Here is a 15,540-nt window from a genome sequence, read left to right as displayed (position 1 = left end):
ATATATAATCTAGGGCTACTAAAAAAAATTCAACACTCTTATTAGTTTTTCTAAGTGGTTTATAGCCTAATATTGGAATTGAATCCAAAAAGTTCGTTCTGTATGATCAATCTTCTTTATTAAATGAAGTAAGCAATTGACACATATATGCACACACTGTTATTCTATTTCAATAGATACTAACTTCACTATTAGAGTGTCTTTATAAAATATATCACCTCTATTATCCTCAATCATTCTCGAACTACCACAGTGACAGCTTTCTTTTGAACTTTATCGAGCACAACCTTATTAAGTTCATCAGAGTTATATCTATAGTTAAAAAATTGATGTGTTAAAATATGAATTAAAAAATCATTATACATAGCAAGTTAAATTAAAATTAGCATGTTTCACATGAACTAAAAATTCATATAACCGCTCACGTAAGTCTCAAAGAAACTGAATAAATATAGCTAAGTCTAAGTTAACACACGTTTGAAATAATATATATTAAGCTAACATCTCAAGTCATAACAACAAATCACATAAACCGATTGCTGTAGTATAACGTATAACTTATAAATTGACATAATTATTAAGGGTAACCAAAGAGTACATTACTAAAAAATAAATAGGATTATAAACAACCAAAAGAGTTGATCTAATTAAGAAGATTTCACAGCTTCTAAGTTGCATATCTATGTCAAATGGTTCATGAATGGGTCCCCTTCCCCCAAAACAGTGCCTTGCAACTTTGCTTTTACTTTATTTTTCTTGATAGCATATGGATTAAGAACCCTTTTCAAGACATAGCAGGCAGAAAAGGGGAGCATCCAATGCTTAAAAGGCAGTAGTTGTAGTTAGCCTCCTACCCACTATTATTAGTCAAAAAAAGTAGCTCTACTAATTGTATAAGGGAGATATCAATAATGATGTTAACCCCATAACAAGTTTCACTTGGTTTAACAACATTTTTATACATATATTTTAGAAGAAATGACATGGGGTGTTATGAAAATCAATATTAGGATTGACAAGAGTGAAAAATATATAGTTAGGTAACATTTTTATAACATATTTAAGGAGGAATTCAATTAAAATTTTTAAATATATCCCTGAGAATTTTCAAATTTTAATACAGAAACATCCATCACTTTCCTCCATCCCTGTGAAAATTAAACCTCCCATGACAGAATTCAATCAATATTTTAATTTTAATTCTACAACCATTAGTATCAATTGAATTTTGAAAAATAAATAAAATTTATATCAAAGGACAACAAGTGACATGCAAACTACCTGATTACATGATACGACAAAATTTAAGTATATTCTTTGAAGTGCAATTAGTATTATTTATTAAATAAAATTATAATTTATTTTAATAAAATATTTATATTTAATATCAATAAATAATACTAATAACCCAATACTATGTAAATTTTGTCCTATATGATATCCTTTGTATAGGTACAACAACGACAACTATAACCAAAGTACATAGATTGACAGTCCCGTAAGATGTAACAAATTTTTTTTTTCTCATTAACATGATTTCAATGTCACTGAATCAACCGTTTCCAAATCTGCACCCTCAACCACCACCAAGTAAATATGAAGGAAAGTGCAAGAAAAAGCAAGATTAATTGGCACCAGAAACATACATACAAATAATAATTAGTGATTATTGATATCCTTAATCCCATGAACAAGCATGCATATAGGTCATTTTCTGCGGCAGAAATAGTCACAACTTTTTACCAGAATTCTTGCTTCTTTTTCAAGAGTTGAGGTGTGAAAGGTAAATAGCTCCATGTTTCTATTTACATGTAAAATTGAAAAGTTGGTATATGAATGATTGAATTAGGAGTGAGTGCCTATTTTTTAGTTCATTGTGGTCCTCAATATGTTATGCACCCAACCCACTAGCCCCACTCACCTTTAATCATATTGCAAGCCTTTAAGAACAAGCCAGATAAATGAGAAAAGACTGTTTCATAAAAATTAATAAAACTTAGATTCAGTATTTTTATTTTTATTTTTGTATTTTTTTACTATCATTTAATTACAATTAACTTTTATCGAAAATCAGTGTTGACATTTAATACTAGGCTTTTATTATATTAATTAAAAATGCTTAAAATATTGGAACTATGAACAAAAATCTTGTGTTAGGGAGAAGAAAAGGATTGCAGTCCAATTTTGAAGAGGTATTTACATACAGGGTATCCTATCCCTTTCTGAAAGTAATTATTTGATAATATATAAGTTGCACCTAATAAGTGTTAGTAATGATGCATTAGAAATAGAATTAGATTCCATGTTTGTGGTCCCAAAGATGTGACCCTTTTGTGATTATTCGAAACAAAAACGGTATCGATGGGTTCAATAGATTCGAGAACTCACACAAGTTGCTACATGTAAGAACAAAATATATATGACACTAAATTGATTGCTTCTTGATATTTTATAAGCATTCAATCCATTTTTATTAATGACTAACGACCCCCATGAATGTGTCACATAAAGTACAACTACAAAGGAACAAAAATTGCACGCACCCCTTTTTTTTTATTTCAATATTAAAAATTGATTGTCATTAATTACGAAAACCATGGCTAATATTAATAGAAGTGGCAGTGGCTGCAGTGTATATGACATGGTGCTTACCTTTTGTCTGCTACATTCATGGATTGGACAATAAATCACCGTCAAAGTTTGGGGGGTGGAAAAAGATGTGTGGAGTGGACCCATTCTACCTATCAATAATGTTATTCAAATAGTGTTTATACTTAACATCGTATATTAACATTTTTCAAATACAAAATAACATATTAGATATTCTACACACGTGAACATATTACTTAAATTTAAGTTAACTAAAAAAAAAAAATTAAAACGTCATGTAATTCTTTTGTTTACTGGCCTCTAATTTCTCTTTTTTTTCTTTTTCTTTTTAAATAAATAATAAAAAAATACATTTGAATTGCAAAGCTACATTATTGTTGTCCTTTTTTAATAATAAAAAAAAAATTCTTTATCATTTTCAGAGACTGTTCATTATTGTGTGACTCTCTCTCACTTGTTCTTTGTAGTCTATTACTGAGTGTTTGCGTATTGGCCCTCATTCGAGTCTTTGTGTTGAAGATAGGGTAAAAATTGAATTATCATATTTTTATGGTAAATAACCATATTTATACAGTTAAAATAATAGTATTATTATTATCATACTCAGGATTAATAGAAAACATATGTAAAATAGTTTAATGTTAGCTTATACACTAATTATTAGAACCTAGGTAAAAAATGCACTAATTTAATATGTGAAATTAACTACATTCACTAACTGCAGTTGTCTATAAGGCTACTACAAAAGAATCTAAAATAATTTTAGAGTATTCATCAACACGGTAGAAAACTTAAAGAAGAGGACACTAAAAGTACCTGTGATGCTGTGACTACTGATGCCTAACCACTATTTTAACCTATATGCAATACAGAGACTTAAATGAGGGCTAATACGCAAATATCCAAGAGTAGGCCACAAAGAACAAGTAAGAAAGAGTCACGCAATAATGAATAGTTCGTGTGAGTGAGAAAAAAATATTTTTTATTATTGAAGAAAGACGACAACAACAACGTAACTTTGCGATTCAAATTAATTTTTTTTTATTTGTTCAAGAAGAAGAAGAAAAAGAGAGGAGGAACAAAAGGCTAGTAGACAGGAGAGTTACACGATGTTTTAATTATTTTTTTAAGTTTGGTTAACTTTGATTTAGGCAATATGTTCACGTATGTAAAATAACTAATTTATAATTTTATATTTAGAAATTGTTAATACACAGTGTTAGGTATAGATACCAATTTCAGGTGTTTGAATAGCATTATTGTTTAACTATTTATATTCCTAACTGCTCCTCACAAAAATTAACCTGAATGCTTCACACCTGCTTTTGTATCTATGAGATGCTTCTACATAAGAAGCAGTGTTGTTTTTGTGTATCTTTGTGTTTGGCTGAGGTCATTTTGATTTTGCAAAATTTAATTTATAAAATTAAAGTTATTCAAACTAAGACGGTAAACATCTTATAAATAATTTACTAAACACGTAAATGAATTGATAAAAATAATTTTAATTTAATATATGAACAATCAAATATATTTTCTTTTGCTGATAAAAACACTTTGGGGTTGGCAGCGGGGAACCATAGTATTAAGAGCAGGTGTCTTGTTTGAAATTTTGTTTAATAAAATTAATTTATATGGCTGTCTAATTAAACTCAAGATGACGATTGAAAACAAACAGTGCAGCACTAATTTGCAGTTAGATTAAGTAGCTTTGGAATGGATTTCATCAGAAATATTAGGTGGATTTTAAATTTATGATTTTGTGAATGTCGAGTTTAAGCAGAAATTTTTTATTATATTAAAGTTATAAAAATATAATAAATATTTTTCTTACTAAAATATTATTACTATTAGTTACTCATCTCAATTTTAAGAGTTAAATTTAAAATATTTTTTGTTATTTAAATTACGTACTCAAATAAAGAAATATTTACCAGGAAAATGTATAGTAATAGAAATTGATTTTCTAATTTAAAACGCATGTATATAATAAATTTGAAGTAAAAAAGTATCCAATTTGATTATAAAATACTTGTTGTTCAACTTGATTTAGTTTGAGAATATATAATATTAATTTTAAATTAATCAAATCCAATCTTTAAATTAGTTTAGTTATTTTTAATTTTGATATTTTTTCAGTAACAATACTTTATTTTTATAGTCAATTGACAAATATATATTTATTAATAAGAGGTATTCAGTGGTCTGGTTGAGCCGGTGGTCTGGTCTGATTTCCAGTGGAATTTCACAATAAATAAATTATTTTATCAATTATTTATATTTTTAAATATAATTAAATTTTAACATAACAATTATATAAAAATATGATATAGAAAAATATTTTAAATTAATTTAAAAATATATATACTTACATGATCATTAAAATAATAAAATAATTATCTGTAAAAATTAATAATATGCTACATATTTAGAAATAAAATCATAAAAATAGTTCAGTGTTGTAATTTTTATTAATATATAATTTGATAAATATGACGTGAAATATTAATTATATATATATATATATATATATATATATATATATATGTTCGATTTAAATTAGATTGGATTAGTTTTCAAAATAATATTCATGGATCAGCTTATTTCGTAATAAATATTTAAATCAAAATACACGAAGTTATATCTAATTTGGTAATTTTCAATAGATTATATAAAGCAACGTATCCTCTAATCTAGCTCTTTGACGGTGCAGTCAAAAGCCATCCACATCACGACTTTGAGATTTAAATAATTTTATTGTAATTTAGTTAAAGTAATTAGTATTAATATAAATAACATTACAATTTTGTTCATAGTATATTAATTAATTTTTAGAGTGCAAAAAGGAAAAAAGAAAAAGTTTATAGGTAGAGTGAGATTTTCAAATACGCTGCTAAATCTATATATTTATTTCATTTGGTAGGGATGATGCATAATTTGAAAGTTTAATGCCTTCTTAAAATGGAGAATTTGGTAAACCTAACCCATAGATGCTACATCCACCGCAACACTAATTATAAAATTATGAAACAATTAAAATTTTAAAGTGTATTCATTAAAGTTTATTTCTTAATTATCTTATATATGACCTTTTATTTTATTAAAACTGATTATACCTAATTAGCTAATATCAAAGAAAAATAATATAACGATCATATTATATAGTAAGGTAAAATTTCTTTTCTTTTTGTCCTTTCATTTCTCCTTCCACCGTTGTTAACCAAATAAAGGTATTAGGTACAACGCATGAAAGTGGCAGCGTGAGATGCAGATAAGAAATTTGTGATATATCTCAAATATCTATTTAAATTTTAGAATAAATAAGAAAGCAAAAAATATATTTTCCCATTATTTCATTTGTTCCTTTTTTAAATGTCACCATCTATTTCGAATGTTGTCGTTCAGCCACTTATCTTACCTATCAATTATTCTTTATCTTTTTGTTAAGTGGCTCAACGATGGATTTTATAATATATTTTGCCACTTAATTACCAATCATGAATTATTTTTAATTCAAATATTTACTCGAGTTTTTAAAATTGTATGAATGTTTATTTATTTTAACCATAATTTTTCTCTTCACATTTAATTTTTAGAATTTAAACACTTAAACAATAGGTTATGAATTACTCTCTTCTCTTTTAAAATATACATTTTATTTTACTTGAAAGGATTTAACGAGCGAGTTGAAATGAGAGATCAGTAACTACTTTATAGAAATATTTTTTTAATTATATTAAATTCAACTAAATAATAATAAAATAATTATTTTTATGAAAGGAGATTTTATAACAAGAGTTGTGAAAGATTATGAAAGATAATAGTTTAAATTTGTGTTTAGTGCATGTCTTATACAAAACTTAGAAGGTTAATATGTTAAAGAATCATCTCCTACTTAACGTAGTACTTATATAGAAGAATTTGATCAAATATAAATTAATAATTTTCTCAAAAGTTTGTATACCGTGTAATACTATATATGAAAATATATTATATTTTTTTTTTTTTTTGCATTATAATGTCTTCATAAGACTGTAGTATATGATATTTGAATGGTTTGTTATCAATTTACGTTTATATAAAAATTTACATGTGAAAAAGAAAAAAAAATTTAATAATAAAGTTTGTAGTAACTTAAAAAATTTAACTTCAACAAAACAATATTATCTTCAATAAATATGTGTTAAATGCTAGTAAAATATTTAATTTTATTAAGTATTATTCTTAGAAATAACTTATAATAATACTTTTGAAAAGATGATATTATATATATGAATTAGATAAACAAACTCTTAATATATGTTAATTTTTTTATATGTAGAGCATGTCAAATAAAAAAATATGTAGTTATATATTCATAATAAATATCTATATGTTTATTTATTATAATTCAATTAGTCTTTCTCACTTGCTTATGAAATCCACGGGATGAATTGTTTATAGTTGAAGAGTATATATTCATTGAAGCATGGGTCAAAGTTGAGGTTGATAAATCAATAGCTGTATGCAATAAGCAGTACATGGGAAATCTCCCATATATGTACCATACCAACATGAGATATATTACCAAATTTTGGTATTTTTCTTTTTCTAGACTATAGGTGTCAGGTAGGTAATTCTATAGGTGACAAATTTCTTTTTAATAATTTAAGAAACTACATGTAAAAATATTAACAACATATTATTTAATATATAATTTATTATTAATCATAATTTATTAAAATCTAAAATATATGAGAGAAACATTAAAAAAAAAATTCATATAATTTTTATAATTTTAAATAAATTTTAATCAATAATAAGAAGTTTATTAAAAAAAAGTAGATTATTAACATTATTCTAATAAGTATACTGACATATTTACTCTATATATATTTTATTTCCCTTAATTTTCTTCATTTTTTTTTTTTGAATTTGTGAATGAGGATTTGATATTATGAACCTGATAATTAAACTTCAAAACCATTAATTTTTTTAAAACTATTCTATTTATTCTTTATATAATATAATATAAAAATAATAAATTTAAACTATTTAATTATAAATTTAAAAGTTAATAAGTGGTAATATGATTATTTAAAATTTATATATGGGTGCTAATTGAGTGTTTTTAGGAGAGACGCAAAAATTAGTTTATTTAATATATATTTAAACATCGCCCCTTTCTATAAATTTGTTAATGTTGAGTGTTATTTATGTAGTTTATAAAAAGGAATAACGTTAGCTGAATTAATTAAAAAATCAAGTAGTTTTTTTAAGGTAAAATTTAAAGTAGTTTGATAGTGAAATAATATTCAATTTAACAAAAAATTTAGAAAGTCAAATAAAAGCAGAAATAAAATTTTAGGAAAATCTAAGTGTCACGCAAACAGTTTATAAGAGGATTATCTGACACCTCATATTTTTAGTTCTTTATTGAAGTTGACTTCACTGTATAGTATATAATTTGCCACACTTAGCTAATTTGTATAAAATGTTTTCATATAATTCATGAATTTCACCCTTAGCTAATAATTTGTTTCATTTTTAGGTCCCTTTTCACGAGTCACTTTTTTTCTTTAGTTGGATTGTCTTCTATAAGTTTTTTTATAGTAAAATTACAATTGTATATACAGTGGATTTAATAGTTTAATGGTCAATTTATTTCATAGTTGGACACTATTTGTATTAATGATGATTGTCAGTATTTTTAAACATCAATTAATTAGCATCAAAATTAGTCAGCATTATCTAGGGATTGATCAATCTTAAAGAAACATATATAAATCTCTAAAATTATCGATTACTCTTTATTAACATTGGTCAATATTACTATATATTGGTCTTTTTTAAGAGTAAAGGGTATATTTTTTTAAAAATAAAATGTACGCACACATACAATGCTTACACATGTATACATGAATTGGGGATATATCAAGTGAGAATGCTTTATTACTATAAGAATAAGAATAATAAATATAAACTATTGAATTTTATTTAAATAAAAATATATAATTTTTTTAATTATTTATTTAATTGTTAACCATTTTTATGATTTATATGTAATTATATAATTTTAATTTTTGTCTCATCATTTTAAAATAAAAACAATATAACACCATTATATTTAATTAGCAGTTCAAATAATGTATGATATTTTTTGTTTTAAATAAATATTTATTTATATAAATTATTATTTAAATATTAAATATTTTAATATATAAATATTATAATATATCATTACACGTACCATATTCGTTATAAGTTTAAACAATAATAAATTGTCCATTAAAAATTAAGGTATTTTTTAATTGTTGAAAAATAAAAATGGAATGTAATAAATATTCTTCTCTATTTTCAAGAGAGAAAAAAGGAAAAAAAATGATTTAAAACCATAAATTTAATTATGCATCAGAAAAATGAAATTACTTGACATAAGTATGAAGGAAAATTTGTACCCAAAAAATGAAAGATTTGAAGAAAGAAATTTATACATTTTTCTTTATAATTAAAATAATAAAAGAGGAAAAGGATATTTAAAATAAAATGTGTGCATGCATTTGTATGTTGCAATGCATTTGCAGTGATGACTTTGATTGAAGAGATTGAAAACGGTGACACCCAAAAACATTTTCAATACAGAAACTAAGCGTATGGACCCACAGCTATACCACACTGCCCCAACTGTCACGTATTCTTCTGCCACCCAACAACAACATTGTATTCTAAACTTTGTTCACTCTCTCTCTCTCTCCCCTTCTTTCTGCCACTTTTTCTCACTCTTTAATGGCTGCCCGCATCAAAATTCCGCGTTAAACAATCTTGGGTCGGTGCAAGTTTCCATCTTTCTTCTTTTTTGGTTGTCAAAAGGACACTAATAGGAAAAGTCTTGATTTTTTTGGTGGGTCTTTTGTTTGGTCCAGTTTCACCCCCTAAAACGTTGTTTGAGAATATAGAGTTTCCAAGGCTTTTTTTTCTTCTATCCATATCTGGGTCTTCGTGAAACTGAAACTGAAACTGAAGGAGAATTTTGGTGATGCATATTGGTTTTTTTTCCTTTGTGGCGGAGTTTAAGTGTGAATGGTTTATAAGAGTTTACAGTTTGGTTGGAATTTCTTGGGGAACACTTCCTCGATGATGTGTCGTTGCTAGCTGGGATTTGGATGCTTCTTTGCTGTGTTATTTCAGTGGTGGAAGAAGGTAAATGGACTATTGATTTGATTGCATTCATAGATTCTGTCATGCAGAAAAATATGGAGTTCTGATTGAATTGGTGATTACAGAATTTGGATTAGACAGTGTTGGGGCCAAGCTTTTGTGTGTCTGAAGCCTTTTTTTTTTTGTGATCATCAAACTTTTCCATTACGTTTAATCATTCACCTTTTTTTTTTACAAGGGGGGAATCACTGAACAAGTGAGGCTAGTTGTCTCAATTGGCTTTTTTCTTCTTTTTATGGGAAGAGTGGAGTGGAATTTTCAGCTTTCTCTGTGGAACCTGAGATGGTTAATATACCTTCCCTTCCAAAGAAAAATTGCATTGCTGCCTTGAGCTTCACTCAGTTGAGAAACTTGGGGTTCTGATATTGGAATTCCTAGATGCTTTGTGAGTGGACTCACCTAGCAGCATCATAGCCTTTTAACTGCTGCAGCATGTTGAGTCAAAAAGACCCTGAATCATAGGTACTTAGTTCAACCAATCCTATTTCCCCACAAATTTTTAGTTTTTCCTTAGCTGCCTTAAATTGCTAATCACTCAATAATGTTGCATCTTCTTCCGTTTTCAGTGGAAATCCAAATCTTTGTGTTCTAAGGAGTGATTCAGATGATCAACTGTGTGACTGAGTCTAACTCCTTTAATCACGTGACTAGGTTCATTCTATGAGTTGATTTGAACAAACTTGTTTGCCAGTAGAGATCAGTTGGGCCTGCATATATTTAGTGCACCATTTGTCCCTTGTTAAGGTGTTGTGTAGTGTGCACCAACTATGATTTTGAGGCATTACAGGGAGTGTCGATATTTGTGTGTTTATGACTTTGAACAGCATTTGTTTACTTTTTGTTTTTGTCCATGAATCAGGTTGAGCAAGATTATACCTGTGAGGTGTTTTGTTTGAACATTGGCAACAAAAGGCCAAGATTACCCTATTAACATCCTGAGGAAATCGAAAGAGGAAACTGTGCCAATCATTATGGCAAAGAGGTCCCAACGATTCGCTGTGCAGTATGAGAAAGATCAGTCAGGTTGTATGTGGGGTTTTATTAGTATGTTTGATTTTCGCCATGGCCGCTTAACTCGAAAGTTGATAGCAGATAAGAGGCATGGCAACAAGCATGCTGTTGGTAAGGAATGCTTTAATTTAACATCTAAATTTGTACTTCCAAAATTGACAACTTTGCTCTTGTGCGTGTATCTAAATATCCATGGGAAGAGTGTCTATATGCTCAATATATATAATAAAATGTGTTTATGGTAAACAATTTGGAATGAAAAAAACTGCATATACTTTTGTGCTACTGTATATAATTATTCTAGGGTCGCATTCAGTTTTAGAAGCTACACTGCTGTGAGTGATGTCTGTATATTAATCAACGTGCTATTTTTGAGTCAAAATCTTTCATCATAAAAGACTTTACTTGTTTATAATGATCCTGGAATATTTGTGGTCCAACTGTGTTGCATTCATAGAAAAGAACCATAATAATTGTCAAATTTCATTTTTTTTCTGCAGGTGCTTTTCTTACGAAGAACAAGTTTGAAACATTAAGCAATTTGGATGAGGAATGTCAAGGCAATTTTGTAAGTCTGTCCATCCATATGCTTATGCAAATTTGGGATTTTTTTAGCCAAAAAATTGAAGTTGAATACATTAAAATTGATAAAATTATATAGTATAAGTAACATAACATTATCTGTTATCCTCTATGTGCTGACAGTGTGGGTATAGTCTTTTTTTTTTTTTAATATTACAACATCATATATGTTTCAGGACAGAGGAGAAAGTAAGAGACTAACAGTCACTACTGATGCTGATAAACTTAGTGTGAAGAAACTCATTGAAGAAGAGATGATCATTGACCAGGATGGAATAAAGGAAGAAGGTAATGCTGAAGTAGAGTCAAAGCAATCCAGATTAGGACATGAAGACCCTCCAAAGACAGATTCCAAAAGGAAAAAGAAATCTCGCAAGAAAAGCCGTGATATGGACAGCCATGATTTGGATTCAATTGCAACCTTGAAACCTGATGTTTCACATAATCAGCATTCAAGGCAACGGTCAAAAGATAATTTTGATTTGGACAAAATAATGGAGGATTTCTGTCATACAGAAGCTGCTTGTTCCATGATGCATGACAATGATGACAAATTCCATGCACAATCAAACCAAAATCATGTTGTTTCTGAAAATCTTGCAAGAGATGCAATCCATGAATTTGTGAATCAGATGATATTGAATGGGAAAGATCTCCCTGAAGATAGGAAATTCCTTTGCTCAGATGAATTCATGGAAGCACTTCAGGTCATAAGTTCAGATAAGGAATTGTTTCTTCGACTTCTACAAGACCCAAATTCACGCTTATTAAAATACATTCAGGAGTTGGAGAATGCTCGAGGGAAAGGTGACAAAGATTGCAGTTCAGTTACTGGCTCCAAGAGCTCTGATCAAGACCATGTTGATCTGAAACAAACTAGGGAGATTGTCAACCGCAAGCATCGTAACTTCTTCAGGAAGAGGGTGAAGTCTCAATCAAAAAACCCAACAAATGAAAATGAGAAAACTGAGTTTTCAAATAGAATTGTCATTCTGAAACCTGCACTAATGGGCATGCAAATTTCTGAAAGTGAAAACAACCTTGCCTCATCGCTAGAGTCTCATAATATTGTCCATTACAAAGGTCCTTCTGTGAGAGTTGGTTCACATTTTTCTCTTACAGAGATAAAAAAGAAATTGAAACATGCTATGGGAAAAGAGAGACATGGAAACCCTGATGGGATCACTCGAAAACTCCCCGTTGACCGTCAAAATAAAGTGCCAGGAGGCAAATCCAATGGCAAAGATAATACTGGAATGAGATCTCCTAATAAAGATCATTTCTTCATTGAAAAAATTGCAAGACCTATGTTTGACGTTGTGAAAGGAAACAAGACCAGTACATTGAAAGACTCTGAATTGAATGCGGAACATGAAAGTGGTACTCCCAAACAAAGAGTTTCTAACATATACATTGAGGCTAAGAAGCATCTATGTGAGATGCTAGATAATGGAGATGAGAACGCAAATATTTCAAGCAGGCAGTTTCCCAAAACCCTTGGGAGAATACTTTCTATTCCTGAGTACAACTTTTCTCCTCTTGGAAGTCCTGGAAGGGATTTGGAGCGTCATTATGTGACTGCACAAGCAAGATTTTCTTCTCCGGACAAAACTAGGGAGGTTGATGCGGATAACTTGTCTCCCAAACAAGCAACCTTTATTGGTCATCCAGATCAGGAAACTAACAATTTAGAGAAACAATCAAGCATTTGTGATGAAAACTCTAATGATAAAGCACCAGACAATAAGTCCGAGTCAAATTTCTCCCATGATCTTGGTCATGTTGATACCTCCAAAGCCTGTTATCCTGTTAGAGATGAGATAGTTGTCGAAGGTACCGTGTTCAACTTCAAAGTACATAAGTTATAGATGTTAGGATAAACTTTGGGGTGCAGGCATGTTTATCTACCTTCATTTATCATTTCTTAATTCTTTATGCAGATAATGTAGAATCCACAGAAGAGAAAAATGTTCTGGAATCATCTTTGGATCCAAATGGCTTAATTGCAGGAAAGGACCGAGATCATGATATCTTAGAAATCCCTGATGATGCAAGTTGTTCTGAATGTTTAAATCAGGTAATGTCACTTGCTACATTATATTTTTATGTAAATAATTGATCTAGGGATAAATTGGCTATAATGCTAGAAGTATAATCAACGTAAGTTATATAATGGCTACTAAAGATTTCTTCCAAAACCCCTATATCTGTAAGAATTTATTTGTAGATTCTAAACTATCATTTGATTCTTTTACAGGACATAACAGAAGATAACCAACCATCATCCCCTTGTCAATCTTTCATCCCTAAGAAAATTGAAGAGCTAGAAAGTGGTACAGATGTATCCGGGCGACCAAGTCCTGTATCTGTTCTTGACACATCATTCTCAGATGATGACATTGGTCCTGGGTACTCCAGATGTCAACCTGGTAACCATTCCTTCACTAGAGCATTGAGGGGCATCTCTTTATACATACTTAAAAGTTAAAACCATATTTGTAAAAACAAGATCTGGAAACTTTTTGTTGCAATAGTTTTATTTTCTTTAAAACTAGAAATAGAACAACATACTGGTTACTGTGGCTCTGTAAATCACACTTCATCCAAAAATTGATCTAGAAATAGTTTCAGATATTTGTTTGGTTTCATATTCTTGTCCCTTTGATTCTTACATGAACAAATTTGGAACTGTTTTTGAGGGACCAACTAACCCTTTTATTTATCATATTGATTTTATTTTTTTCAGTTAAATTACCTGTTCAACCACTACAAATTCATTTTCAAGAACGCGACTGTTCGCCAAGGGAACAATTTAACAGAGGAAAATATTGTCTTGAAGAAAATGAATTGATATATGATTACGTTAAAGCTGTCTTTCACACCTCTGGCTTGACTAGAGATCAATTGTTGATGAAATGCCTTTCCTCAGATGAGATACTAGATCCTTCCTTGTTTGATCAGGTAGAGTTCTTTTCAAACCTGCTTTGCCATGATCAGAAGCTCCTATTCGACTGTATCAATGAAGTTCTCATGGAGGTATGTCAGCATTACTTTGGGGTCTCCCCTTGGGTATCATTTGTAAATCCTAGCATAAGGCCAAGTCCATATATGAAAAGGGTTATTCTCAAGGTTTGGGAAGGAGTGTGTTGGCATGTCCTTCCCTTGCCCTTACCTCGTACTTTGGAGCAAATTATTAGGAAAGACATGGGAAGAAGTGGAACATGGATGAACCTTGGACCTGATGCTGAAATGGTTGGTGTTGACATGGCCGAGGCAATTCTTGCTGAACTAATGGACGATACAATACCGAGCCTTGTAAGTGAAAGTCCAGAAAGTAAATGCTCTCTGCTTGAATCTGAATTGAAGGACAATGAGAGCAACATCAACTTGTAAAAGACAAAACTCATGGCTTCATGCTCATGCTAACTGTTCAAGGAATTTGCATGTGAGGTGGAAAGGATGCAAAGAAGCTAAATATCAAGCAGGGGGATGAAAATTGATAAGGAAGAATATAGGAGACTTGGTTGGTTGGTACTGTTTCTTTTCACCATGGCTGACTATTCTGATATTGGATACTATAATGTGAATGAGGATACTCAAATAAGGAACCACCGCAAGTAACAAGAAGTAAATACAGAGCCAATTGCAATTGCTTCTTGCGAAAGTACATAACTAGGCTTGTTTTCAATGACAAAACAGACAAAGCAACAGTTTTATTCAGCATGTGCCTCGTTTCACCCAGTGAGGGCGAGAAAGTGTTTGATTGTAGATTTTGTAAAGTTTGATCTGTTGATCCCATTAGCAGGTGTGTTATAGTTTTGTTTGATATCATCCTTACTTTGTATATTTGCTTTTTGGTTATCATTTGTATTCACAAGTTTGGAAATAATGAAATGTAAACTCAACTTGGTGTAGTTTCAAAAGGAAGATCTAAGCTGAAATATGAATGACGTGACAATAAAGAAGCCAGGAAGTTGCAGAATGCTTTGAAGCTGTCCACTTGAATTATTGTTCTTGCTTTTGCTTCTTTTCCTGTCTGATAATGACCTTTCTGAAAGGAATGTTCAATATCAATGACATTTAAATCTAGTGTGATTATCAACTAATATAATTGGCTTTGATATTTTATCGCTATTTAAC

General features: G+C 29.4%; 1 protein-coding gene across 5 annotated transcripts; it reads left to right on the top strand.

The window, feature by feature from the left end:
* Positions 1-9,190: 9,190 nt before the first annotated feature.
* LOC113861145 lies at positions 9,191-15,528 on the top strand. 5 transcript variants are annotated; one of them, XR_003504124.1, is made up of 8 exons: positions 9,191-9,415; positions 10,667-10,929; positions 11,319-11,386; positions 11,577-13,233; positions 13,341-13,477; positions 13,658-13,829; positions 14,147-15,205; positions 15,316-15,526. XR_003504124.1 is itself a non-coding variant. In XM_027493761.1 (7 exons), exons 2-7 carry the CDS (start codon positions 10,779-10,781, stop codon positions 14,791-14,793), a joined length of 2,832 nt encoding a protein of 943 aa, XP_027349562.1. In that variant the 5' UTR covers positions 9,191-9,789; positions 10,667-10,778; the 3' UTR covers positions 14,794-15,528. The 5 variants fall into 5 exon arrangements, 2 of the variants coding, with proteins under 2 accessions (XP_027349562.1, XP_027349563.1); XR_003504121.1 differs by having other exon boundaries at positions 9,191-9,789; XR_003504122.1 differs by lacking the exon at positions 9,191-9,415 and adding an exon at positions 10,419-10,458.
* The last annotated feature ends 12 nt before the right edge of the window (positions 15,529-15,540 follow it).

Source organism: Abrus precatorius, unplaced genomic scaffold (assembly GCF_003935025.1).
Source record: "Abrus precatorius isolate BTA unplaced genomic scaffold, Abrus_2018 Scaffold3, whole genome shotgun sequence".
NCBI classification, from domain to species: Eukaryota; Viridiplantae; Streptophyta; class Magnoliopsida; order Fabales; family Fabaceae; genus Abrus; species Abrus precatorius.
This window is presented reverse-complemented; position numbering and strand designations above follow the sequence as displayed.

Bases quoted from the DNA above. Each gene is read 5' to 3' on its own strand.
- LOC113861145 (XM_027493761.1), top strand. From the start codon at position 10,779: ATGGCAAAGAGGTCCCAACGATTCGCTGTGCAGTATGAGAAAGATCAG. The intron at 13,478-13,657 runs GTAATGTCACTT...ATTCTTTTACAG, and splicing joins GTTCTGAATGTTTAAATCAG to GACATAACAGAAGATAACCA. The intron at 13,830-14,146 runs GTAACCATTCCT...TATTTTTTTCAG, and splicing joins GTACTCCAGATGTCAACCTG to TTAAATTACCTGTTCAACCA.